Source organism: Pollicipes pollicipes, unplaced genomic scaffold (assembly GCF_011947565.3).
Source record: "Pollicipes pollicipes isolate AB1234 unplaced genomic scaffold, Ppol_2.1 Scaffold_4295;HRSCAF=5057_pilon_pilon_pilon, whole genome shotgun sequence".
Classification (NCBI taxonomy): domain Eukaryota; kingdom Metazoa; phylum Arthropoda; class Thecostraca; order Pollicipedomorpha; family Pollicipedidae; genus Pollicipes; species Pollicipes pollicipes.
This window is the reverse complement of record NW_023596461.1, coordinates 6,540,582-6,566,839: the sequence shown is the minus strand read 5'-3', so window position 1 is coordinate 6,566,839 and position 26,258 is coordinate 6,540,582. Positions and strand designations below refer to the sequence as shown.

General features: G+C 54.7%; 2 protein-coding genes and 1 pseudogene across 3 annotated transcripts; 2 read left to right on the top strand and 1 right to left on the bottom strand.

Annotated features, from left to right (window-relative positions):
* Positions 1-958: 958 nt before the first annotated feature.
* Positions 959-4,996, bottom strand: LOC119096213 (eukaryotic translation initiation factor 4E type 2). Of its 2 annotated transcripts, none has more exons than XM_037219013.1 (7): positions 4,892-4,996; positions 4,564-4,707; positions 3,682-3,742; positions 3,242-3,366; positions 2,865-2,979; positions 2,198-2,487; positions 959-1,148 (listed from the first exon to the last, which is right to left on the bottom strand). In XM_037219013.1, exons 2-7 carry the CDS (start codon positions 4,593-4,595, stop codon positions 1,106-1,108), a joined length of 666 nt encoding a protein of 221 aa, XP_037074908.1. In that variant the 5' UTR covers positions 4,596-4,707; positions 4,892-4,996; the 3' UTR covers positions 959-1,105. The 2 variants fall into 2 exon arrangements, with proteins under 2 accessions (XP_037074908.1, XP_037074909.1); XM_037219014.1 differs by having other exon boundaries at positions 4,949-4,967.
* A 329-nt stretch (positions 4,997-5,325) lies between these two features.
* On the top strand, positions 5,326-14,108 carry LOC119096603 (ATP-binding cassette sub-family F member 3-like). The gene is made up of 4 exons (XM_037219505.1): positions 5,326-5,403; positions 8,958-9,028; positions 12,909-13,015; positions 14,097-14,108. The coding sequence occupies exons 1-4, from the start codon at positions 5,345-5,347 to the stop codon at positions 14,106-14,108; spliced, it is 249 nt and encodes an 82-aa protein (XP_037075400.1). The 5' UTR covers positions 5,326-5,344.
* Positions 14,102-24,979, top strand: LOC119096214 (ATP-binding cassette sub-family F member 3-like; annotated as a pseudogene).
* Positions 24,980-26,258: the final 1,279 nt, after the last annotated feature.

Sequence of the window (26,258 nt, the reverse complement as noted above, 5' to 3'; positions counted from 1 at the left end):
TCGTCTGGGTTCAGAGGCCCCTTTTCAGTACTGGCGGTCCAGGCCCTGGATCAGGGGACCGAATACTGAGTATTATTCGCAGGCCTCGGGAGCCCCACTTTTTTACTCCAGGAGACGCCTGTCCTTATCTAGAAGGCACCCTGTTTATTTCGGTACCCCCATTCAGGGAAAGGGGATGCCCCTTGCATACATCAGATGGCCGCGGTCCCGGATCAAGATGTCCTGTCTGGGGACATCCTGGTCCGGAACCAGGACGTTTCTACATTTGAGGACCCCTCCGTGATCGTAAGCATCCTAACCTAGTTTAGGAGGCCCCTCCATGCATCAGGAGACCCTTTCCTGGGACAGGGGACCCTGCTTTGGGTTAGCGAGACCCTTTCCTGGATAATTAGAAGGCCCCATTCTACGTTTTTCAACTGTTAAGGTTTATTTACTTGGATATGATACATATACCAGTTTGATAATGGGCAAGTGTTCTCGGTGCCGCTCCCCTGGAATACGACGCCGTGCTGGAGGCCTCCCTGCAAGGAGGCCCCATTTCGTCCAGGAGGTTCCCTCGAAAATGCTGCCCCCCCCCCCCCCCCCCCCAACTCAAAACCCGTGGCGCCGCCGCTGCGTATCGAACCCGTTGACATGGCTACACGGGACCCATAGACACGACCACGCACACCACATAGACTCGGCCAATACACACCCCATCAATACGGCCACACAAGCCGCTGCGCGAACACACGAGCCCCAACAGACGCGGACGTCCGGTGCACAGCGCGCATGGCCGCGGCTGTCGTGTGCCGGTTTTGTGCGGAACACGGGAGACAATAGCTGCTCAGAGTTCGTCCCTTGTTGCATGACATGTCAGCTTGTCAGACATGCCAGCGGTTCGCGCTGTTCCCATGCACGGGACGCAACTCCCGCTTGGGCAAAAAGTGCCGTCATCATCGGTGAAACCAGGCGTGGGTCATGCGTAAAAACAAGTGTATTTGATGACTGTCGCGCGCGAGGCGCACCATTGGACAGAGGCCGAGAGGCACCAGACACCGGGAGACGTCGAAGCTTCTATCACCAGCCGCTAGATGTCAGCATGCCACTCCACTCCGGTGGACGCTTACTTGACGAACAGATCCGTGTTGCGGAAGCTAGAGTTGTCTCTGAAAGAGAACGTAGATGACGTCACCAACCGGCGCTGGAGGAGGGCGGCCTGGGCTGTGGGCCGGCGCGCGCCTGGCGTGTGAGCGGAGACGGGCGGCGTACGAGGCTGGCACCAGTCCAAGGGTCCCCAGAGTCTGACGGTATGCACGCCCAAACCCGCCACCCGCTCCTTCTCTCCCCACTCACCGCCTCATCGTGACCCTCGCCCCGCCCCGCCCCATCTTCCCAGACGGCCACGGACGTCAGCCATGAGCCGGCGCACGTGCAGGCCGGTTCCCCACGATCTCCAGGATATCCTCCAACCAACCACCTCTCTGCTTTACCCCATAGCCCTGAAAAGACCGCCGCAGCCCCACAGGACTCTAAGCCAAACCATAACGAGTCGAAAGCCCCGAACACGAAGTTGCTAGACAGTTGGGCCATCTGCACCTCAGGCTTCTCACGAGCGTTCTGCGTTTCATGGTGACATGAGCACTCGTGCTGCAGGCTGGGAGGAGCCTATTTCACAGACAGCCGTTGTGCGCTCTGTGCCCCCGGGAGCAGATGCTGTGCCCCACCCCGGTGATGTCCGAGAGGTCACGCCTGACACCGTCCGCACGCCTTTTGTATCTTATCACGGCGAAGTATGCCAGGCTCACAGTGTGCGTCTCACACACTATGACTGGATTAACAGCCAGTACTAGAGATCCTCGATGTGCTGTTGGTAGTGAGTGACGGCGTTTTCCGACCACATCTGACTGTCGGCATGGGTTTTGTAATCCATGGAACTTGTCTGATCGCCCAAAATCCGATCCTGTCGGGGTGTTCCTGTGTCCCAGCTGAAGCCCGGCTTCCGTACCAGAAACTGCTGGTGTGTTTTTACTCGTCGACGGCGGCACCCAACCGTCCGTACCCAAGCCTGTCCGTGTGTGTTGCGTACTGCATGAGTGTCGTTCCGAAGTTTGAGTCCGTACTTGAGACTGTCCGCGTGCGTAGGTTGGACCCGTACCTGACACTGTCCGCGTGCGTTTTGTACTCCATGATGGTGTGCGACAGGCTGGATCCGTACCTGAGACTGTCCGTGTGCGTTTTGTACTCCATGATGGTGTTGTGCGGCAGGTTGAGCACGCGCTTGAGCGTGTCCCGGATGCGGGCGGTGGTGGGCGTGTCGGCGGCCGTGCGGTTCCACACGGAGATGATGTCCTCCATGTGCCGCACGCTGACCACGGCGCCGCAGATCTCCTCTCCCACCATGAACTGCTCGCCGAGCAGCGCCAGCACCAGGTTCTCCCAGCAGCGCGACGCCAGGCCTTTGCGCAGCCGCACGATCCACTTCCCGCCGCGACTGTTGGCGTCGTCCTGGCGGCCGGACGGCGGCGGCGCTGGGTCAGCACGGCCCAGGCACGCGCAGGGGGGCAGCGCGGCCGCGGCTTCTCTTCTTGGAGTGGGGCACGAGATTTACGCTAGCTTACCTCCTTCAAACGGCGTCAGAAGTTGCGGAATTACGATCAAAAAGATAGCGCATCTTGCAAAATCAAACAGGTGAGCAAACAAGCCCCATGCTTTTCGGCGATGCGCCGCAACACACTGAGGCAAGAATTACACTGCGCGCTCCGACATGCCTTGGCCCGCAAATAATTGAGTGAATGGTACCATTGGCCACACATGGACCAGACATGAGCACAAGAGGAAACACCGGCCAGTGCCGAGACCGAGAGCCAGCCGGCGGCACCCACCTCCCACATGGGTTTGATGCCCTCCTTGAAGAGGTGGTAGTCACTGTGGCCCTTCATGTCATGTGGCCTGACACAGTGCCCGTATATCGACCAGAACTGCTCCACTGAGCCAAACCTGCCGCCACATCAGCATCAGTCACAGCACCAGACACTGCAGACAGCCGGTGACGCATCTCTCGACTGTGTTATACACATTACCAAATTCTCTCGACTGTGTTATACACATTACCAAATATCACATTCATCGCAATCCCCCAAGGCATTTCATGTGATGCAAAGCAACCTACACCTGTCTCAGCAAGCATGGATAGCTAGCGGCCCTTGGAATGTCATGGTATCAATCCAGCCAGTATGTGACAGTCTGCAATGTTCCATACCTTCCAACCAGCTTGAGGTTCTGGTCAAAGCTGGCCGAGTGTTTGTTGCCTGGCGAACGTGCCGTGAACCACAAGCAGTGCACATGCTGCAGCTTGTGATGGTGTGATGGGATCTCCAGAGGAGGCTGAAACAAAGATGGTGTAACATCACATTAGGGGCTGATGGTCCCCAATGACAATGCTGCCTCCATGACAACAGCATAACTGCTGCTGTGTACTTCAGTATGCACCAGAGATATGATGACCTATAGGCATATCCTACAATATGATACAAGTATTTTAACATTAAAATAAGGGGACATGAAATCATATTACTCATCCATGCCACTGGTGCACACAAAGCAGCAAAAAAGGCATCAAACTGATTTCACTCTATCTTAAAATAAGATGTTAGTACCCACAGAACCCACAAATGCAAAATACAGATATTTATTACATACCAGTTTATGACCAACTTTCAGCTCCCTGTCTTCCTCTCCACTGTCATCACTCATTTTTAAACTGAAAAACAGTCATTTATAAGACATGGTGACATGGATTAAACTCTTATCATACCTTCATAACAAAAGTGGTCACATATAACAAGCGCTTTGAAGCATACAGCACCAGTCACAAAAAATACAGATGGAGTACATTATGTCACCTTCAGAAAAAAGGTTATCATCATACAACTGATGACCAATATAGGTATATCAAACTCAGGAAGGTGCTGAGTGCAAGGAAGTGCAACCATAATCACCATTTGCAAATAAATACTGTTATAAGTGACAGATGAAAGCCCTGCAAGGACAATGAGCCTGGCCATTAAATACCTACTGCAGTATTGAAGTACCCACTGAAGACTGCATGATTAAATCATAACATGTGTATGTAATACTATGTGCATAGATTATTGTTTTAACACTGTATTTCATGCATTTTATCATGCTTGAAATATGCATTTTTGCATGTTTTGCAACAAAACCTAATGATCTCATATCAATAAAGAGAAATGAGATTCTCATCCTGAAAATGTTTAGATGTACCACCCTGGTTTCTATGACAGTATCTCCTTACTTCTTATGCCAGATTTAAGCACTTTGCTGTGCAGCATTGGTCAAGTACAGGTGACAAATGAGGTTCCATGGTAATTTTTATCCAATATTTTGAGAAAACACCAACACAGGCTGCAGGGAGGTGCTGTTGTATGCTACAGGATAAAATGGGACCAGCAGCATAAGTCACTGTCTTGTACAATGCTTCTGATATGATGAAAGCTAGATTGGTACCACCAATTCATCACAAGCCAAACAATTTTTTAAAATACAAAGTATGGCACTTACGCCTCAAATTGATTCCCTGACTTTGCACTCATTTTAGCACCTTCAGGCTGCAGCTGCAACCTTCAAAACACAGCCTTTTATGGATGGCCTCAAGCCCCACAGCTTTCAGAATGCGATGAGTATGGCGTTGTCCTTGAAACTGCCCTGAAACAGACGACAGTCACAGTCGTCATTGCTTGTTCACGTCATGTATGGCACGGGCAGTTACAACACCGAAAAGCTTGCAGCCATTGATTTGATACCACAGCGACGGGTGCGTAACCAGACACCACATAGCAAAGGCAGACGCCCTCGTTCCATTTAAAAATTCGAAGGATACCGACCCTACCTTGATCAGCGATACAACGTTAGCTTCCGTATCCCAACTTCACCACACACAACCCACCACCCCCAATTTTCTCGTGGTCCCACAGTGCCGATGCTATTCCGCCGTGCGCGGTGTACACGGTGTGGTCGCTGTGAGTGTGTGAAGTTTTTTTGATGTCTTTACTATGTAGACTTCACTTCACAACAAATATGTAGGGCGTTTACTTGATATTTTTGTCAATTTGTCATATTATACCATATATATTTGAGAAAAAAAGCTGAAAAGGAACTAGTTATGCATATTCTATCCGTAAAATGGCAAAAACGTCAATAAATTACAAATATTTACCCATCATTGTCAATAACCCTGGTGCCGGTAATGGCTGCCAGAATTGGGAAGCTTTGTTATGCCTCAATTATGGACACGCAGAGACAAATCGGCTTGCACAACGTTGCCCTGGGCACTGGCTTGCCGATGAGTGACGGCCAGCTGCCACCAGTGTGTCCGTGCTGGGGCGCGTCAATTATAGGCAGGTACTTAGATAGCTATTTTGACCATGCATGATTAGAAGGAAATTTTCATTCAAATCAGGCGTCTATATGTGATTGCCACGCCGCGGATGGCCCGTGTTGCGGACACCTCGTAAAGAGGTCATCTCTCTAAGCTTGTGCGATCTATAATGGGTTACGGCTGTCTCCCATACCATCTTGAGCTTATACGTGGTGTAGCGTCCATTTCCATCAGTATTTTGTGAAAGGACAGCTTTTTGATAATGTTGCAAGCATGTTATGCTCGTGTCTGTATATTTTTTAAATTATTTTTGGCATCGCCATGAAATATGCTATGCATTTTTGGTTGTTTGCTTTCACTCCCCTGGCTGTTCACCAGCTATGCTGGGTAGTACCTCCATTCTCTTGTATGTACAGTGACCATTTTTACATGTTGCATTACATGTTACATCACAACATATTGCCCATGTGGCACATGCCAAGGGTGCTCTTTAAACCCTAATTTTGACTCTGGAGATGAGTCTGCCAAAAATCCTTTCACTGTTGGATGCCTACATAACATCCATGTGGCCTGACTTGTGGCAGCATTCAGTAAGTTGGACAAGGCAAAATTGACTCAAATTTTTAAACTGCTGTGGTGTAAAAACATTTTCAGACTCCTGTTGTGCAAAATTACCTTTATAACATTGTGATGCCCTGCAACATTGGGCCTCTGTGCAGTGAAATTGGTGGACATTGTGTACAGGATTCTGTCTGCTCAGATCAATGACATACATGCATTGAAACTGGTGCAGTAATGTCACTGTTATGCCAGATATGTTCAGCATAATTTGTTCTTTTTGCACTCTGGACGGGAAGCATGAAACAAAGATAGCTATCCTGCTTGCCATGAATAGAAGAAAATGGTAATTGATTTTGGGGATTTTAATGTTAAAAAAGATGAGCATGATTTATATTTACACCTGAGTGTAACTACTGCATCCAAACTCATCCCAGCCCCTTTGTTGTACTTTGGTTTGTCAAATGTCCATCCAAACCCATATGTCCTTGCATGTTTAAAGAATGCATAGATGGTCCCCTTTTCCCTTCTGACATGGTTCTTAGAAATGTTTTGGAATATCCCTTTGAATGTGTGCAAAAAGCATACTTTGCAATAGGTATGCTCATTTTACAAAAGACTTGGGTCATTATCACTCTGTCTGCTCCTCAGAACATACTTTGTCAGATGCTGGCAGGCATCAGTACATTTAGAAATTTTAGCAGGTAGATCCAATTCGCCAAAAAGGTGTATGATACTGAAGGCCATCAAGCAGTCAACCTAATGCCTTCTCTATCTGAATTATGTAATGTATAGTACAGGATGAGTTGATCCAGTACATTAGAGACAGTGCTCCTTCATGCAATTTAACACAGCATCCTTCCCATATAAGCATATAAGTCCATGCGAAAATGGCACTTGACTGAGGATGGAGGAATACCAATGCTGTAAGCATGTAATGTGCCTGTATTTTTAAGTCAGGCCTTGAATTGTGTGCTCTATTAAAGATGTCTTCGAGCTCAACACATCAGGGTAACATAAAATTACTAAATAAGCTAGCTGCAGTCATGTTGACAGGCAAACATTGAATGGTTCTACTTTATGGTGCATAGGCTGCCTTGACAGTGCATGCTTGCTGCAGTTGAAATACTCCTGGGGTATGCTCTTAAGCTGGGGATTTCACCATCTTTGTGAATGGCATTCCACTACATGTCAGTGCACCATCAGGCATTTTGCTGAATTTTTTCCTCAACATGCCTGCGAAGCAGTCACATGAGCGCGCTGTTTCCTGTGGAGGGTTCATGTGCAAAGTGATGCAGACTGTTCTTTGCAATATGCACCTGACTTTACTGGAGTGGCACCAAAGTACATGAAGTGTGGCAGGAGGGAGACTTAGGTGTGCTTGGAGACAGCCAGCTGAGATTTTGGGAGCAGGCAACACCAGCAATGTCAAAAGCAAAGCTGCTTCATGAATTTGCTGTCATAACTACTTCACAGCAGAATCATGCTTTTGTCCCATTTTTATGTTTTTATCTCTCAACTCTACTTATCTGTTGACTTCACATTTGGTGTATATTCATGTGTGTTTGAATATTTGTAAATTTTAGGTGCTTTCACTCTGTATGACATAGGTCCAAGAAAAGCCATGTTGGTTTGGGTCATTCATTCATTGTTGATGGACTTGCAATGTAAACTAAATAATTCTTAAATCAGCAACCCAGGTGGTGATCATTCTGTGGTAGTTGTTTGTGAACCTTAGCCCCTGCTTGCTTGTACTTGTATACATATACAGCATACACTGAGTACAGCTTCATCATACAAGGGTCATTTGGTAGTCTGGGCTTGAACAATGTGGGGCAGATCCAAAGATAAGGACAAGCCTTGTCTGGAAAGTGAGGGAACAGCATCATCTGGGGGGGGGGGGGGGGACTCAGTTGCCTCAGGGTGGCATTACTGTACTACGGATATTGGCCTGAGTGACATCATCATTGTATTCCGTCACTGATCCTTGGTGGAGTGGTCTGCCATTAAAAGTCCTTCACAAGAGTCAAATCAGATTTTACTAGCACCCACCATTAGAAAATATCTCATATATCAGGAGCCAATGCTGGATATCTGGAGCCAGTACTGTTTAAGATAGTCCCATAAAGCCCTTTTTACCACATTGATTTGAGTGATTCACATGAATGGTTTTCAATTGAGTACCTGCTAAGCGAAACCCTGTGTGTACTCTGAACACACCACCCAGGCTGTGCCATCTAGTTCGATGGATAATTTTGCCTGCACCCTTTCACCGGACATTGCTGAGGAGGGTGTCACGTGCTGCACAATGCTGTAGCACCCTTGGCCTGAGGCCTGGTCACCCTCTTTGGTCAGCTGTCAGCTGAATGTCAGTTGCCTGCATTTCATTTGGGCCAAACAATGCACACTCCTTTGGACTTGCACCTAGCACCACGGGGCTGCTAGTTCAGCATCTTCTTGTGTTGCATGGAGGTGGTGCCTGACTTCACATGATGTTCCCTTTGACTGGAATGCCCTCCTGCGTGACACGTTGACCCCAGCCACCGCTGTGCGACTCAGACCCAAGCCAGGCTCACACTGCATCTGCGCCATGTATGGCATACCTCATGCTGGGACATCCTGCATGACAGGGACAATGGAATTTTCCCCAAGCTAGGTGGGAGCAGAGGCTGCAGTACACATTTGGTAATTTTGCTCATCTCTTTCTAGCCCATGGCATAGGGTCAGTTTAATATCCTAAGAAAGTGAGCATTAGTTAGCTCCCCTGGTGCCCTAGTTCCCATGCAGTCCCACCTGAAAAGGCAGAAACAAATGAAGTTCAGTGAGGCTGGGTTCCAGCAGAAAAAGTCGTTCTATTTCCTGAAAGCTGACAAGTAAGCTAAGCTGGCGGACACACATGTCACTGAACCTTAAAATGTCTAATTTTCACTCCTAATGCTTCTTCGCTGTTTGTTCTCTAGTCACAAGTTATCACCATAGCAACGGCCTGAGAGCTGTAACGTGCTCTGGTTCGCCACAGGACAATGGCAGCCCGAATTGTTCGCGATGCCTTCCCACACATGGACGAAGATCTGTTCCAGTATGTGGAAGGTACGTTTCCTCGCCGTGCACGACCTTGTATGCGTGCAGCAGTGTCCAAACACAATCCATGTGCGTAGTATTGGGCAGCGAAGGTCGCTTCTTACCGAATAAACATTGCTTTCGGCGGGCCTGTTGTACCGGAAACGGTCTCGTCCTGCACCGCCAGGCTTCACAAACGGGAGATCCAGGAGCCACGCTGTCTCCTCTCATCCCTCGCCGGGATCTTGTGCGGCCCTCCTGATGTCAATGACAGTACATATCTAACCAGGTGGTGTTCTGGTAATTGTTCGCCCCTCCCAGGGTGACCAGCTTGAACCCCTAGACCTCCCTACGTCCCCGGACATAAGGATATCTTGGTGTGTGCCCTCCCCCCCTCGCAGCCGCGATATCTGGGCTCAGATTTTGGCTCTGAGGATGCGCAAATTCTTGATATGCCTGTGTTTTGAGGAATATGTGATGCGATGTGCATGACAGGTACTTAAGCTTTTTTCGTATTCATTCTGTAAATAAGGCGGGTACTCGTCGACAATTATTCGAATGATTCCTAGAACAGACATTCAGTTTTCTTGATTTGGGGTTTGTTAGCTGGCTTGATCCTTTGCCCCGCCTCCTCAACCGCATTCTTAAAAAAACATCAGCAAGGAAGCAAACGAAAATGCGTTTGTTACAGGCGCATGGTGTTAACGATGACCCGTTGATTTCACTCGTGCTTCCATCTAAGACCTTCACTTTCAAAGGACCCACTGATATGTAACTCCAGGAATCAATTCTGACAACCGGATTCAACCATAGCTTCCGTTGCCCTTTTCTTCCGGGCTAAGTCGCGGTCTGTTATATGCGTAGGGACGATCCTAGTTCAGATAAGATATCAAACCGCTTTAGGTCAAAGGTCGTTGGTGGCGCGTGTTGTCTTTGCTGCATCGAAAATGCCCTGAATGAGAGAATGTGCCTTGCTTGGTGGGTTTGGGAGTTTGGAGAGATTTGCTATCACATCGGAAATTTTCCAGTCGCATCATGAGTCAAATTTCAACTTGCGTATTGTTTAGTTCTAAATGTTTTCACGCTGCATCCCGATTCACTAATCTTTGAATCACTGGCGTGAGTGCGAACATGTGAGTGACTCATGTTGTCGTGGTGTTTCCAGCGCCGATTATGAGTAGTCTAATTCACTACCTAAATGCAGTTATGGTTTCTTAACTAGCGGTATAACTTCGGTCAACGTGTCCCTTAATTAGTCATACCGCATGCATCTAGCCAGGACAAATCGCCGATCTGACCTTGGCTGTGATGTGTGTTTCCGCGAGCAGCTACGGCGGATCCGTGGCGGATATCATAAGTGAGCGTACTGCCAGCCATGAGCCCTTCATTAGCTGTGGGTTTGTCCTCACATTACATGCTTATGTTATGCTGCATGGCCTGAGCACGATAAGAGGTCATAATGCAAACTTCGGGACCGCTGCGCCACCGGTCGAGTTGATCCATTTCCCCGATCGCATCCAGGTTAGGATTCGCCTATTATCCACATTTCCACCTGGCCCGTGTCTGCCGTTACTCCCGATTTGATGTATTTTCCTGCCGCATTCAGGTGAATACGTACCTTTCAAAATGATTGTTTAATTTGTGTGATGGTCTTCGATGGTGGTCGAAAGTATGCATGCCGATATCTCTGGAACTGTCGTCACGTCACCGAGGTGTCCGGACAAAAATCGACTCAATTTGTCGAGCGCCTGTTTGTCGACTGGTATATGACGACTTCCATGTCAGCGACATGGAAGAATGCCGACGTGCCGAAATGGGAAGCTCCTTAATGACGGCTAGCAACGTGGCGACATGTCAACAAGCTGACATGCCGAAATGACGAACGGCTAAATGGCAAATTGCAAAAGCACGCCGCCGTGCCGTGGCTGGATGCATCCGAAGCTGGGGGTAGATTGCATTCCCCGAGCCGGAATTTCCCGCCGCCTTTCGCCTCCACATCTGGTGGAGGAACCTAGGCCCCGGGTTGTCAGGTATGGCTGTACCTAGCGCCGGCTGACCACGGATCCGTACTTACCGACTGGTTCGCGCCAGCGGCCGCCGCAGCGGCTGAAGCGGCGCTCGTGATGAGATTGGCGGCGTATTCCGCCGTATATAAGGCGCGGATGGCGGACAGCAGGCACCACTCTTTCTGCCGGTGTCATGTCGCTACTGCGGGCTCTTCCTGCTGACGGTCGCCTTGAGTCCGGCCCTGCTTGATGCGTTCGAACAACCCTCCCTGAGCTTTCAACAGGTAGACGATGGCAGGCCCGTTCCCATTTCCCAAGGTGACGAGGTGTCCCCTAGCGAGCGGCAGACCAAGTGGACGTTCATCGCGCTACTGGGGGCCCGCCAGCCGGACGGCTCGGTCCGCTGGTTGTGCGGCGGCTCACTGCTCAGCTCGCGCCACGTGCTGACGGCGGCCCACTGTCTAGTCAGAGTGGCGCCCAGTCAGCTGGTGGTGCGGCTCGGTGAGACCTGGCTCGGCACGACCACCGACGGCCAGCACGTCGATCGGGACGTGCTGCGCGTCGTCGTGCACCCGGAACATGTTGGCTTCAAGAACGACCTAGCCATGCTGACGCTGTCGGCGGCCGTGAGGCAGCAGCCGGCACAGCTGGGTTCGGGTGCGGCCCGGCCAGCGCGCCACCGTCGCCGGCTGGGGCGTGACGAGGTTTGCCGGACGCCCGTCCTCCGTGCTGCTGGAGGCGGACGTGACAGTGACGGATCCGACCGAATGTGAGCGCCTGCACCTGGACGGCGCCGCGCCCAACTCGCTCGTGCGCCAGCTGTTCCCGGGCGGCTTCGGTGGCCGTATGCTGTGTGCAGCCGACGTGACCGGCGGTGGCCGGGACGCGTGTCGCGCCGACTCCGGCGGTCCGCTGGCCGTCGGCCCCGCCGGCCGGCAGCGGCTGGTGGCCGTGGTGTCGAGTGGCCGCGGCTGCGGCGACGCGGGCTTGCCCAGCGTCTACACCGGCCTCAGCAAGTATATGGACTGGATGTGGCGGCAGCTGAACCACACACCTGTTTTACATGAAAACGCCTTGGACGTGGCTCAACCTTTTGACACCAGGTTTTTTTCAGTAGAGCTTGACCGTGGTGTTGAGCTGGGAAGGTTGGCTTCGAGTGTTATCGGCAGGGGACTTGATCAGTAGACTCGCAGAGATTGTCGTTGTGGTAGCGGGAAGAATGGTTTCAAGCCCATGTCACATGGGCCGTGTCAAGATGCTGCTAATCTTCGAACTACAACTGTGACTCATGTTGAGGAAACTTTGGGGTAGAAATTCGCTGTTGTAGCTCCTGGCTGCAGTTGGTGTTAGAATGTTAGGTTGGAAATAATATGTTTTCCCAATACTTTTGTGGTCATTGCCGAGTTGTCCTGGTATGTCTACGTCCTGATGTCTCAAGAATCCTGGAAAATGCTATGCTTGGAGTTTTGAAAGAAAAGTATTTTGTTGGCTGACCAGTCGTGATGATTTTGGGCACTACTTTTTCGATAACTTCCATGCGAAAAATGTGTTTGCCGAATATCCGCCGTATGCAAGTGGCACCATTTACGGGCGGTAACATTTGGCACGCATTTCCTTACCTTTTTAGACACGCTTTTTACACGCTCCACATTTATTCGACTATTTCCGCGATGCAACATTCTCACACTTTATGTGCGAGCTGTAACCAGAGTACTTGCACGTTGCATCAAGTCTTCAAGCAAAATGATGGACATGGCCAGTCAAAGTGTACAAGCTAAAATGACTGCCGACAGCACGGGACGGGGAGGGGGTCACGGGGTCGTCCGATGCCACGGCTGTGGGTAAATGAGCCGCGACCTGGCGGCGGAGTGGAACTGACCTCTGGCACGCCCCCTCGCCGGCAGGGGTGCTCGACTCGGGCGAGGAGTTTGAGTCCGGCGATGACGTGTACGAGGCGATCGGCGGCATCGTAGAGCAGGTGGCCGGCGACGACAGCGAGCACGTGGTTTCGGTCAGTGTTTGTGACCTGTCCTGACCTGCCGTCGGTACACCGATCTGTCCTGACCTGACGTCGGTACACCGATCTGTCCTGACCTGACGTCGGTACACCGATCTGTCCTAACCTGACGTCGGTAACACCGATCTGTCCTAACTGACGTCGGTGCACGATCTGTCCTGACGTGCCGTCGGTACACCGATCTGTCCTGACCTGACGTCGGTGCACCGCTCTGTCCTGACGTGCCGTCGTTGCACCGCTCTGTCCTGACCTGACGTCGGTACACCGCTCTGTTCTGACCTGACGCCCGGTGCACCGCTCTGTCCTGACCTGCCGTCGGCCGCACCGCTCTGTCCTGACCTGACGTCGGTACACCGCTCTGTCCTAACCTGACGTCGGTGCACCGATCTGTCCTGACGTGCCGTCGTTTGCACCGATCTGTCCTGACCTGACGTCGGTACCACCGCTCTGTTCTGACCTGACGTCGGTGCACCGCTTCTTTCCTGACCTGCCGTCGGTGCACCGCTCTGTCCTGACCTGACGGCGCACCGCTCTGTCCTGACCTGACGTTGGTACACCGCTCTGTCCTGACCTGCGCCGATGCACCGTTCCTGTCCTGACCTGACATCGATACACCGCTCTGTTCTGACCTGACGTCGATACACCGCTCTGTCGTGACCTGACGTCGATACACCGTTCTATCCTGACCTAACTTCTGGTCCGTCGTGCTCTGTTCTCATGTTGCCCCTGGTACGGATTTGCTTACCGACTTGCTTATGCGGTCCGCTTGCGCCTACTAAGGCGTGCTCTCTGTCATCAAATCTCATATGTTGAATTGACAAACGTAATCAGTACGTCTCAATCCGACCATGCGTGACAACGCCAGTGTCCACCAGCGGTGAACGCTTAGTGGGTGGCGAGGAGCGAAGGAATTGGTGGAGGCTATGCTAAACACCACATTCCAGCGGGGACTGCGGTCTCGACGTCGACCTGTGCGCGAGGTCTTCTCCGCCGTTGTTCTGTGCAGGGTACAGTGGCCTTGAGCGTGACCTGTCGGTGACCTGACCGTAACCCTGACCGGGGTGGTGATCGGCAGCCTGCTTTGTGACCGGGTGATGGCGCAGCTGCGAGTTAGTGCTCCGGACGGCCACCAGGTGGCCAACGGCGGCCGGAAGCGACTGGAGGCGCCCGTGCACCTGGGTTCGCTGGCCGGAGACGACACGGTCCAGGAGATGCCCAGCATCTGGCTGGCGCAGAAGGAGGTCGTCTCGGTCAGTCCCGCTCAGGGGTGTGGGAATTGGATTGAACGGGATTGGGTGGAATGGAATGGAATGGGATGAGATGTGATGTGGTGTGATTGATGTGATGTGATGTGATTTGATAAGATGAGATGAGATGAGATGAGATGGGACGCGATGGGATGGCATTGACTTGAATTGAATGAGACGGGGCCGGGTACGGTAGTGGAACGATGGAGGCTAGGCCCGGATCTTTTGCGGCTCCCTGTCCTTGACCACTCAGCTGCTGTCTGGCTGTGAAAGCACATGTGCGGCACCTCAGCTCCATTGGCAGATGTAGTGAGACTGAGTTCTGACCTAAAATGCTTGAGGTAATCACGGCTGACCATCAGGACCGGCCTTTTTCTGCATGGCTGATGTGTCAGAAGAGACCAGACTTGTTTGGTGTTGTGGCCATCAGTAATCCAGAAGGATTCGGTGGTAGCTTGCAATGACCGCAAAGAGGAGAGCAGAAAACCCAAACCCCATATAAAGCCATCTGTTTTCGTGCATGGTCACAGCGTCAATGTTAAACTTCCAGGAAGTGTGTCCAGTACCTTTGACCCCTGTCCGTACATCTACGCCAGGCTTAGATCTTTAGCGAAAACGGTTGTAGTATCGTGCTAAGGTCTCGGCAACGTGAACACGATGGCGAACTACCTCACCCTCCCTCTCACTGGCGAGTGCTCACTTCACCCCTCACTCTCACCGATGAGTGCTCAACTCACCCCTCTCTCGCCGGCAAGTGCTCACCTCACACCTCCCTCTCACCGGCGAGTGCTCACATCACCCCTCTCTCTCACCGGCGAGTGCTCACCTCACACCTGCCTCTCACCGGCGAGTGGTCACCTCACACCCCCATCTCACAGGCGAGTGCTTCCCTAACCCCCCCTTTCACAGGCGAGTATTCATCTCACACCTCCCTCTCACAAGTGAGTTCACCTCACACATCCCCTCACCGGCGAGTGCTTGCCTCACACATCCCTCTCACCGGCGAGTGTTCGTCTCACACCTCCGTTTCACCGGTGAGTGCTCACCTCACACCCTCATCTCACCGACGAGTGTTCACTTCACACCTCCCTCTCATCGGCGAGTGTTCACCTCACACCTCCGTCTCACCGGCAAGCGTTCACCTCATACCTTCCTCTCACCGGCGAGTGCTCACCTCACACCTTCCTCTCACCGACGAGTGCTCACGTCACACCTTCATCTCACCGACGAGTGCTCACCTCACCGGCAAGTGCTCACCCCACCCTTTCCTCTCACAGGCGAGTGTTCAACTCATACCTCCCTCTCACAGTCGAGTCTTCACCCCATACATCCCTCTCACCGGCGAGTGTTCACCTCACACCTCCGTCTCACCGCCGAGTGCTCGTCTCACCCCTCCGTCTCACCGGCGAGTGCTCACCTCACATCTCCCTCTCATCGACGAGTGCTCACTTCACACCTCTCTCTCTCATCGACTAGTGCTCACCTCACCCCCCTCCGCTCTGCCATCCGCCGCTAGCGCGTGGACACCAAGAAGCTGGAGAAGGCTGAGGAGAAGATCAAGAAGAAGCTGGAGAAGCAGAGCGCGGCACCGGCGCCAGCGGCGGCCAGCCTGGCCGAGAAGACGGCCAGCGCCTCGCAGGTCATCTCCAAACGCGACGTGCGCGCAGAAGCCCGCGGCGCCAACATGTGCAAGGACATTCGCATCGAGAACTTCGACATTACCATCGGAGACAAGTGGGTGCGGTGGGAGTAGAGTGGGGGGCGGGGGGGGGGGGGGGCAAAGCACGCACATGCGACGTGCGCGAAGGGCGGTGGCGGTGAGTGGGAAAGATGTTGGTGACTATAGTGTGTTGCCTGCCCAGCATTCCTGTGGAGCATGCTGATATCAGTGTCTATTCTGAACCCTCTGCGCCATGTCCGCGGAAGAGGGATGCCGGTGTCAGCGTGTCCTGCACCGTCCATCACGTCCTCGCGTGGTGTTGTTGACGAAGCGTGCGCCGTCTGCCCTGTCCCTGCAGGAGGCCGAGGTCAGACGAGGTCAGGGTGTGCACCCACCACATCCCCACTGGGTGCACCTGATGTCAGTGTGCCCCCTGACCCGTGCCGCCGTGTCTCGGCAGGGTGCTGATGACCGGGGCGGACATAACGCTGGTGTACGGCCGGCGGTACGGCTATGTGGGCAGGAACGGCCTCGGCAAGACCACCATGCTGCGAATGATTTCCAGGTGGGTGAATCCCGCGGCTGCTTCACCACCACCAACACGCCAGCTGCTAAACGGAAAACACGCCATGCAATGAGTGTAAAAGAACTTCACCTTGCGCACGATCGAAAGATCGAATCACCCCGGTGCGACACGCGCACGTGATGCCCACTCGTCCAAGGCCTTCGCTTCGGTGTGTTTTGTCCGTTACCTCCGTCTCAAGAGGCTCATTGTCTGTATGTGAAGCGAGTTACGCGAAGTGATGACGTCATCTTTTAGAGGGAAATATGAAGCGTTTGACGTATTCATGGAGTAAGTGCGCTTGAAAACGTGTCGGACTCAATTCGTACCTTGGTATTTTGCCGACGTCTACCCGTCAGCTGGCGACAGAGATGCGATGTTGGTGTCATCATCTAAATCACGCGAATGCCGTAAACAAATCATCAAACTGTCGTGAGAGCCTGTCATGCACATGTTCATTCGTAAATCACCGACCCGTTACTCCATCGTCCACTCGTTCTTGCTTGACGCATTGCTGGCGCTCGGTTTCGTAGCCGAACAGACCTTGGTCTGCCGCCTGATGATACAAACTGCGGGGCACCACCGGCGCCTGTCGGCGGCCCGCCGCCGCCTCTCACGGCCGGCGGCGCTGTTCCAGCGGCCAGCTGGTGATCCCCTCGCACGTGAGCGTGCTGCACGTGGAGCAGGAGGTCACCGGCGACGAGACGGAGGCGCTGCAGTCGGTGCTGGAGTGCGACACGGCGCGGGAGGAGCTGCTGGCGCGGGAGCGCCACCTCACCGCGCGCATCAACGACGGGTGAGCGCTCGGACGGCGGCGAGAGTGGATGCCGGCGTTGCTGAAGATGTTGTTACTGAGCGGCCTCGGCGCGGCCCGGGCCGACACGGTCGGTCGCTGTTTGGACGGGGCTATATGCTTGCAGCAGTGAGCATAGCGCCAGAGAGTTTCAGGGACAGGCAGTGCATTTTTAAAACTTGTTCTATCGCATTTTCAGGACTTCCACATGTGGGCTGTTTTGACTACACAACATTGTAACATTGTTGGTACATTTATGGTAGCAATCTGATGTTAAAATTCACCTCCGTTTTCGTGATAAAGATAAGAAAATCGTGTTACCCAAGGGTATGCTATCGTGTTGCATAACATGATGACATAAAGTTTGCACAGTGTAAGAAACGTCAAGCGCAGGGTATCGAAATTGGGTCATAATCTTTTCAACCTGGAGAAGCAACGGCCCGAGGCCAACGCCGTTGGACGAACGAGGGCGAACAGTCGCGAACTTCATGGACCGATCCGAACCGAACTGTAGCCGTGGATCAATATCTAGCCATGGACCGAACACCAGCTATGTACCGACCTCCAGCCATCGGCCGACCTCCAGCCATGGACCGACGTTCAGCCATAGACTGGACGCCAGCCATGGATCAAACTCCAGCCATCGACCGAACTCCAGCCATGGACCGAATTCAGTCATGGACCGAATCCAGCCATGGATCGAACCACAGCCATGGAGCCCAGCCAGCCATGGTCAGCGGTTCATGACTCCCGGAGTCCGGTCTGGGACGCCCGGGGGAGAGATTCCGACGGAATGGTGCGGGCTCAGACCACGCTGGGCTGAGACATGAAGATGATTTCTGGACAGACTGGAGCGCATCTGGCGTTGAACAACCCTCTCCACGATAGTAGCAACGACTGGGAGGATTTACACGGGACGGTGACCTCCCCCTCCCCCTCCCCTTCCCCCCCCCCCCCCCCCCGACTCCGGCGGTGGTCACTTGGTGAGGTGAGGTCAATCGGCACGCGAGAATGCGGCGGTAGCTCCCCGGCCGATGACGCCACAATGGAAATACGTCACCTACAAGACGCTTCCCGGTTTGTCAGCAAACACCCCGCCTGTGGACGTGTGGGCAATGCTACAAACGCCAGTAGACTGCGGTGGTCTTGCGGCTAGCGTAGTCACAAGACCAGATTGATAGAATGACCGCAAGATGGGCCATCACTAACTAGCCGTAACGACTGTGAACGGCAGGGAAAACGCTGCCTCTTCTGTGAAGAACGGGCGTCAGCTTACTCGTTGCAGTTGGTCATGTTGTGTGTATGTTATTGGGCGTTAGTGGAAGGACCAATGGACCCAATACAGTTATCTGTTGCGTATTCCGGACACCAGTATGTCCGTTTATTAGAACATGGTGGTTCGTACTGTGGCGTATTTCCGACGTGTTGATCGCTCCCCCTCGTCTCCGGACACCAGGATGCCGTGCTGTGGTGACCCTCCCCTCCCGTCTCCAGCCACCAGGACGCCGTGCCGTGGTGACCCTCCCCTCCCGTCTCCAGCCACCAGGACGCCGTGCCGTGGTGACCCTCCCCTCCCGTCTCCAGCCACCAGGACGCCGTGCCGTGGTGACCCTCCCCTCCCGTCTCCAGCCACCAGGATGCCGTGCCGTGGTGACCCTCATCTCCCGTCTCCAGCCACCAGGACGCCAACCTCTCGGAGCAGCTGTCGGAGGTGTACGCGCGCCTGCAGGCCTCGGACGCGGACCGGGCGCCGGCGCGCGCAGCGGTTATCCTGCGTGGTCTCGGCTTCAGCCCCGAGATGCAGAAGCGGCCCACCCGCGAGTTCTCCGGCGGCTGGCGGATGCGGCTGGCGCTCGCCCGCGCCCTCTTCTCACAGTGAGCTCGCAGGCCTCTTCTCACAGTGAGCTCGCAGGCCTCTTCTCACAGTCAGCTCGCAGGCCTCTTCTCACAGTGAGCTCGCAGGCCTCTTCTCACAGTGAGCTCGCGGGCCTCTTCTCACAGTCAGCTCGCAGGCCTCTTCTCACAGTCAGCTCGCAGGCCTCTTCTCACAGTGAGCTCACAGGCCTCTTCTCACAATCACCTTGCAGGCCTTCTCACAGTCAGCTTGCAGGACTTCTCACAGTCAGCTCGCAGGACTTCTCACAGTCAGCTCGCAGGCCTTCTCACAGTCAGCTCGCAGGACTTCTCACAGTCAGCTCGCAGGCTTTCTCACAGTCGGCTCGCAGGCTTTCTCACAGTCAGCTCACAGGACTTCTCACAGTCATCTCGCAGGCCGTCTCACAGTCAGCTCGCAAGCCTTCTCACAGTGAGATCTCAGGCCCCTTCTCATGAGCTCGCAGGCCCCTTCCCACAATCAGCTCGCAGGCCTTCTCACAGTCAGCTCGGAGGCTTTCTCACAGCGAGATCTCGGGCCACTTCTCGTAGTGAGCTCGCAGGCCTATTCTCAAAGTGAGTTCGCCAGCTGTGCGTGTCGCAGCTGGCCTCTTGTGAAGCGGTGCGAGGCTGATCTCATGGCTGCTAGTCAATGGGAAGTGTGCGCGCTCTCGTCTGGCGGTACCGCCACGCCCCAAGCGTGTGCTTTGTGGTCCATGACGACACTGTGTGAGACCTGAGAACGTTCGTGGTCACTCACCGCTCCTGCGGGCGGTAGCGCACAGCCTCACCGCCGGCACCAGCGATGGCGAGCTTGCCTTACATACCGCGATAGACCTGGCTCGTCGCTGACACTGTCAGTGTGGCACTGGACGCCCTGCTGACATACGTCAGACCACTGCGAGCGGCCGCTGACGGGGGCGCCCGCGCCTGCCAGGCCGGACCTTCTGCTGCTGGACGAACCGACGAACATGTTGGACATGAAGGCCATCATCTGGCTGGAGGACTACCTGCAGACGTGGCCGTCGACGCTGCTGGTGGTGTCGCACGACCGCCAGTTCCTCGAGGTGGTGCCCACCGACATTCTCTTCCTGCACAACCAGAAGATCGACTGCTACAAGTGAGGACGGCCGCCGCGTCGCCACCCACGCCCGGCCTCTGGGCGTGGTCTTTTGGTGTCGTCTGTGACGGCGCTCGGACCCAGGTGGCGTAAGCGGGAGTTTTGAGGCACTGTTCAGGAGACGTTCTGGCTTGTTGTATTAGCAGCACACGTCAGTGGGGCGAAGATTAGTTGAGACGCACGATAAAAGTGGAATTATGAAGGCGTTTGCAGTGTAAGTGATACGCATAACGCGATAATGCGTGTTGATATATGTTGCTACCTATTTGGGATCTGTAACTTCAGTGCTCTGGGTATTATTGTATACCGCCCACCCTTCTGCTTGCAGAGGTAACTATGAGCACTTTGTGAAAGCCAAGACGGAGAAGATGAAGAATCAGCAACGGGAGTATGAAGCTCAGGTAAGTGCCAACAGGACTCTGCTTCGTGTCAGTTTTGTTACAGGGTCACTTGACGACCTCGGCTGGCTGGTCAAAAGAACGGCAGGATCTCAGCACCTGTGGCTTGTGTTTTATCTCCTCGATCTCACAACCCTGGCTGCCGTGTCGTTGAGTTCGTTTCGTCGCCGATGCTTGTCTCCCGGGTGGTTCAGCGTGTCGCTCTGTAGCGCGCGCCTGTATTCCGCAACCCTCCGACGGCTGAATGGCGTGCTGCCAACGGGCACTACCGCTTACGCGTCAGCTGAGACGCAGTCTTAGGCGAGTCAGGGACTGATGCCCGGCCTGGCCCTGTCCGAAATGTTCGTGTCTTCATGGTTGTGCTTGTCTGGATCTCTTCAGATGGCGTTTAGGGCACACGCCCAGGAGTTCATCGACAAGTTCAGATATAATGCCAAGAGAGCGTCGCTGGTCCAGAGCAAGATCAAGATGCTGGAAAAGCTGTAAGTGACATGTCTTCCATAGGATGAGGTGGAGTAAGCGCAGCATTCATTGAACTCACCAAGCTGTGCGGTCGAACGGCTGCGTGTTGTAGCATGCCGAACGCCGCGGCAGTGGGAGTCCGACCGCGGCGCGGAGTGTGTACGCGCCGCTCCGACCGTGTGGGTGCGTGCGCGGCGGTTGTGCTCCGCCATCGGAGTGTGTACGCTGCCGCTCCGACCGTGTGTCGGTGTCGCGCGCGGCGGTTGTGCTCTGCCATCGGAGTGTGTACCTGCCGCTCCGGCCGTGTGTCGGTGTCGTGCGCGGCGGTTGTGCTCCGCATCGGAGTGTGTACCTGCCGCTCCGACCGTGTGTCGGTGTCGTGCGCGGCGGTTGTGCTCTGCCATCGGAGTGTGTACGCTGCCGCTCCGACCGTGTGTCGGTGTCGTGCGCGGCGGTTGTAGTCTGCCATCGGAGAGTGTTACCCTGCCGCTCCGGCCGTGTGTCGGTGTCGTGCGCGGCGGTTGTGCTCCGCCATCGGAGTGTGTACCCTGCCGCTCCGACCGTGTGTCGGTTGTCGTGCGCGGCGGTGTAGTCTGCCATCGGAGGAGTGTGTACGCTGCCGCTCCGACCGTGTGTCGGTGTCGTGCGCGGGTTGTAGTCTGCCATCGGAGTGTGTACGCTGCCGCTCCGACCGTGTGTCGGTGTCGTGCGCGGCGGTTGTGCTCCGCCATCGGAGTGTGTGCGCTGCCACTCCGACCGTGTGTCGGTGTCGTGCGCGGCGGTGTGCTTGCCATCGGAGTGTGTGTACGCTGCCGCTCCGACCGTGTGTCGGTGTCGTGCGCGGCGGTTGTGCTCTGCCATCGGAGTGTGTACATGCCGCTACGGCCGTGTGTCGGTGTCGTGCGGCGGTTGTGCTCCGCCATCGGAGTGTGTACGCTGCCACTCCGACCGTGTGTCGGTGTCGTGCGCGGCGGTTGTGCTCTTCCATCGGAGTGTGTACGCTGCCGCTCCGGCCGTGTGTCGGTGTCGTGCGCGGCGGTTGTGCTCTACCATCGGAGTGGTAGCTGTCATTCCCCGTCTGTTATCCGTACGCCGTCCACCGCTGTCACGGCCATCTCCCGGCCGCTCCGCCTGTGTACCTCCACCGTTCGCTGTGTGACCCGCTCCCAGTCCTCCGGGGGTGATCACCGTTCGCCTGTGTGCCTCCTCAGTCCGGTGCTGGTGCCGAATCGTGCCGGAGGGGGAGGTGGTGCTCAAGTTCCCCGCCACCGAGCCGCTAAACCCGCCCGTGCTGCAGCTGGACGAGGTCGACTTCCGCTACCCCCACTTCCGACCGCTACATCTTCCGCAAGGTCGACCTCAGTACCAGCATGGAGTCACGGCATCTGCATTGTGAGTGAGGCTGCTGGTGTAGCGGGTACCAGCGGGAGCACGGCTCCCTCTTTTCCGATCTCCGCTCACTTGCCCCCTCCCGACGGCTTGAGGGCCTCGCTGGCGGGCTCTGTTGGCGGCCGATAAGTGACCAGTTGCTCCGTCCGCCGCCAGGTGGGGAGAGAACGGCGCCGGCAAGACGACGCTGCTGAAGATCCTGATGGACGACCTGTCGCCGGTGGCTGGCATGCGGCACGCGCACCGCAACCTCAAGATCGCGTTCTTCTCGCAGCACCACGTGGACCAGCTAGACATGACCGTGCACTCGATCCAGCTGCTGGCCAAAACGGTTCCCAGGTGAGCACCACAGAGCGCGGGGATATGTGAGCAGGCACTGCTGTATGGTCTTGTCCAGACACACAGGTGGACAGAACGCACGGGAAGTGAATGGTCGAAACACGGTTGTTTGAGGCAGGAGTGCTAGCACACGAATGAACATACAAGGATAACAACGTAAATGAGCATGCTATTGCCTTGCTGGCGTGTAGTCTCGGATATGTACCGTGGAACATGAGAGTGTTGCGGACATTAAGGTCGGATGACAAGCCAACAGCAGTGATGTAGGCTAGCAGTCTGTGTTTCATTTTCTGCTGACGCCGCGTGGCGGGCGAGTGACAGTTTTTTTTCTTTTGGGACGATTTTTATTCTATTTTACTTACATCCTTGCGTGGACGTGGACACCGCATGATGCAGCCATATATTAATGAATGCCACAGGCTTCTGAGATAAATCCAAATACGTTGCTCTGTATCGTATAATGCAACAAGCGGATTAAGGGTTGTGGCGAGCGTGCAGGCCGGCAGCTGTGGCTGCCGCTGGGGGTGCTGAGCGCTGATCGGGGCCTGGCCGGCAGGTCGGCCGGTGGAGGAGTACCGCCAGCAGCTGGGCAGCTTCGGCGTGTCCGGGGACCTGGCCACGCAGCAGGTGCGGCTCGACCGGCCCCGCCGCCGACTCCGGCCGGAGACGGCTCGGAGGCGCCGGCGCATCGCCGCTGCGGCGGCCGGCCGTGTCGTCTATCGCTCGCGGGCCAACGGCGTGGCAGCTGAGACATCTGTCGGGAGTGGGATTAACTATTGCCTGCGGGTCGCCGCCACTTGGATGACGGCTCATGGTGTCAGCGGTTGGTGTGTCGGCGGAAACGGAACTGGGGGCGATGTTCAGATTTGTCTCTGTCGAGAGTTGCGCTTGTTACCTGCCAAACGTCGTGTGCTACACTCTCGAGCCATATGACAACCAATGTGGGAGAACACAGTGTGAGGTATCTCGACAGTGGTTTGCGTCTTTAAACACTTTTTCGATGTATCTACGCGTGTCTCGCTGGTGGGTTTGGCAATGCTAATCCATCGCACTTTGCAGTCATGTGATGCATCATTTTTCCCTTGAATACTACGCTTTATACTGCGCTTCATCTGACCTGCGAAACTTTTCCAGCGATCCACAGCGATTACACCAGGGGTTGCTGATGGTATGGTGTTGGTTCCCTCGTGTTCGCCGGACCCACGCTGACCGTGACCGCTCTGGCCGCCAGGTGGGCAGTCTCTCCGGGGGTCAGAAGTCGCGCGTGGCTTTTGCCGCGCTCTGCATGGCGCGACCCAACTTCTTCATACTGGACGAGCCGACCAACCACCTGGACATCGAGACGATCGAGGCGCTCGGACACGCCATCAACCGCTTCAACGTGAGTTTGTCGCCGGTCCCACTGAGTACGGGACGCTGGAGCGGGCGGGCAGGCCGTGTCGCCGAGAGAGCCGCGGCGCTGGAGCGCTGCTGCGGCGTGGCGCTCGAAGAAGCCGGGCGCGGCGGTGTTCAGCTGGCTCAGTGTTGTTGGCCGCTTGCTCTCATGTGATGACGATGATGTAGGGTTATAGTGATGCCCGCTGGGCTCTTTGCTGATCACCAGAGTAAGGTCTTTTCGGGCGGTGAGCAGGGATCCGGTATATGGTCTGTTACTTATCCCGTACAGCATAAAGACGGACATCCTTGTTCCCAGCTTGTGGCAAATGGAGCAATGACCCGTGGCTACCTCCAGCGCGTGTCCAGGGACCCCAGTAGCATGGCCTGATGCGCGCCGGCCGTGCGCCTGTCTGTGGCGGCGGCTGGCTGGCCCCGTGCTGCCGCTCTGACGCGCCGTCGCGCCCGCAGGGTGGCGTGATCCTCGTCTCTCACGACGAGCGCCTCATCCGCATGGTGTGCCGCGAGCTCTGGGTCTGCGCGGACGGCACCGTCAAGGCGCTGGAGGGCGGCTTCGACGAGTACAAGACGATCGTGCGGCGCGAGATCGAGGCGGCCAACGCCGGCTGATGCCGGCCCCCATCTAGGCCCGATCTAATGGAATTGGAGGACGGCGCGGGTCCGACCGGCGCGCGCGCGGAGGCTTCAAGGCAGGGGCCGGAGAGCGGGCGGATTGGGAGGACGGTGGTGGGGTGATGTGCCTCTGCAGTGGCGACGGGCGATGCGGGCCACGCGACCAATGCTCTGTTTAGCTTTGTTGAAAATGTGCTTCTCACGCTAGCTGGAGGCTTTGTCAACAGCCCTTGATACGCTGAACATGTATCAAACCGAATTTGCTAATACAACACACGGTCTGCACGCTGGTGTCTTCCCTCGTCCGCGTTGGAGTCGGACGAGGTTTTAGTGCAGTGTGAGGAAAGACAAAGCTGCTTCGAACATTACCCCCTCGACAACATCTCCATGCACGTGCAGAGGTGTTTGTCTGGCTACGGAATCTCTCTGGTGTATCATCTCACCACGCCAGGACCTCATCTTATGAACACGCGATGTTTGACTGGACTCGGCTCTGGACTCTGACTCGAAACTCTGCTCGGCGAGGGAAGACACGTAAGGTAACTGGAAAGACGAGCGAGGCGTGGAAGGCATGAAACGCCCCGCTCGCTACCTCCTTCTGACAGCGCCCGGCCGTAACGTCGGGTTTCGTCAGAGCTGCGGTTAGAACCCCACTTGGTGAATCATGAGACGGTTCGGGACTTACAGTCGTACGCGGGCAGGCGTCGGGTTATGTTGCCGGCCGCCCCATCACACCTGTTATGTCTTACTATGCATAACAGCTTATCACACAAGATGTGTGGCTCCAGTGGACCCGCTGGTATAACGTTCAGTGTGGAATCTGTTGGCGTGTAACTGGTTTCTTCATAGCTTTAAGTTAGTTGTAAGCCGATTTATTTTCATTTTCGAACAAGCCTCTCAGGTATCATGGCACATGCGAGCACAGAATGATCCGTAAATATAAGCTATCTTCAGCGCAGTGTGACCATGTTGGAAGTAAATGACCAATGACGTCTTGTGGACAAGATATAAATTGCCCCCTTTGAAAGGCTTTGGTCGTGTCCATTTTCCCCTCCCCTGATTTGTAAGAATTGCACAAACTGCTGTTTTGTCTCTTGACTGCAAGTGAACCCATCCATATAATTCAGCAGTCCGTCCTTTTCAAACACCAGTCTGTCCTGACCTCACGTCGATAAAACGGTCTGTCCTAACCAAATGTCGGTACACCAATTTGTCCTGATGTCTACACGATGATCTGTGCTGACCTGGCGTCGGTACACCGCTCTGTCCTGACCGTATGTCAGTACAACCGATCTGTCCCGACCTTATGTTGGCACACCGATCGATCCTCACTTGGCGTCAGTACACCGATCTGCTTTGACCTCACGTCGGTATACCGATCTGTCCTG

Bases quoted from the DNA above. Each gene is read 5' to 3' on its own strand.
- LOC119096213 (XM_037219013.1), bottom strand. From the start codon at position 4,595: ATGAGTGCAAAGTCAGGGAATCAATTTGAGGC. The intron at 2,980-3,241 runs GTATGGAACATT...ATGTGGCGGCAG, and splicing joins AACCTCAAGCTGGTTGGAAG to GTTTGGCTCAGTGGAGCAGT. The intron at 1,149-2,197 runs GTACGGATCCAG...GTTCTCTTTCAG, and splicing joins ACGCACACGGACAGTCTCAG to AGACAACTCTAGCTTCCGCA.
- LOC119096603 (XM_037219505.1), top strand. From the start codon at position 5,345: ATGAGTGACGGCCAGCTGCCACCAGTGTGTCCGTGCTGGGGCGCGTCA. The intron at 5,404-8,957 runs GTACTTAGATAG...GGTTCGCCACAG, and splicing joins GGCGCGTCAATTATAGGCAG to GACAATGGCAGCCCGAATTG. The intron at 9,029-12,908 runs GTACGTTTCCTC...CCTCGCCGGCAG, and splicing joins TCTGTTCCAGTATGTGGAAG to GGGTGCTCGACTCGGGCGAG.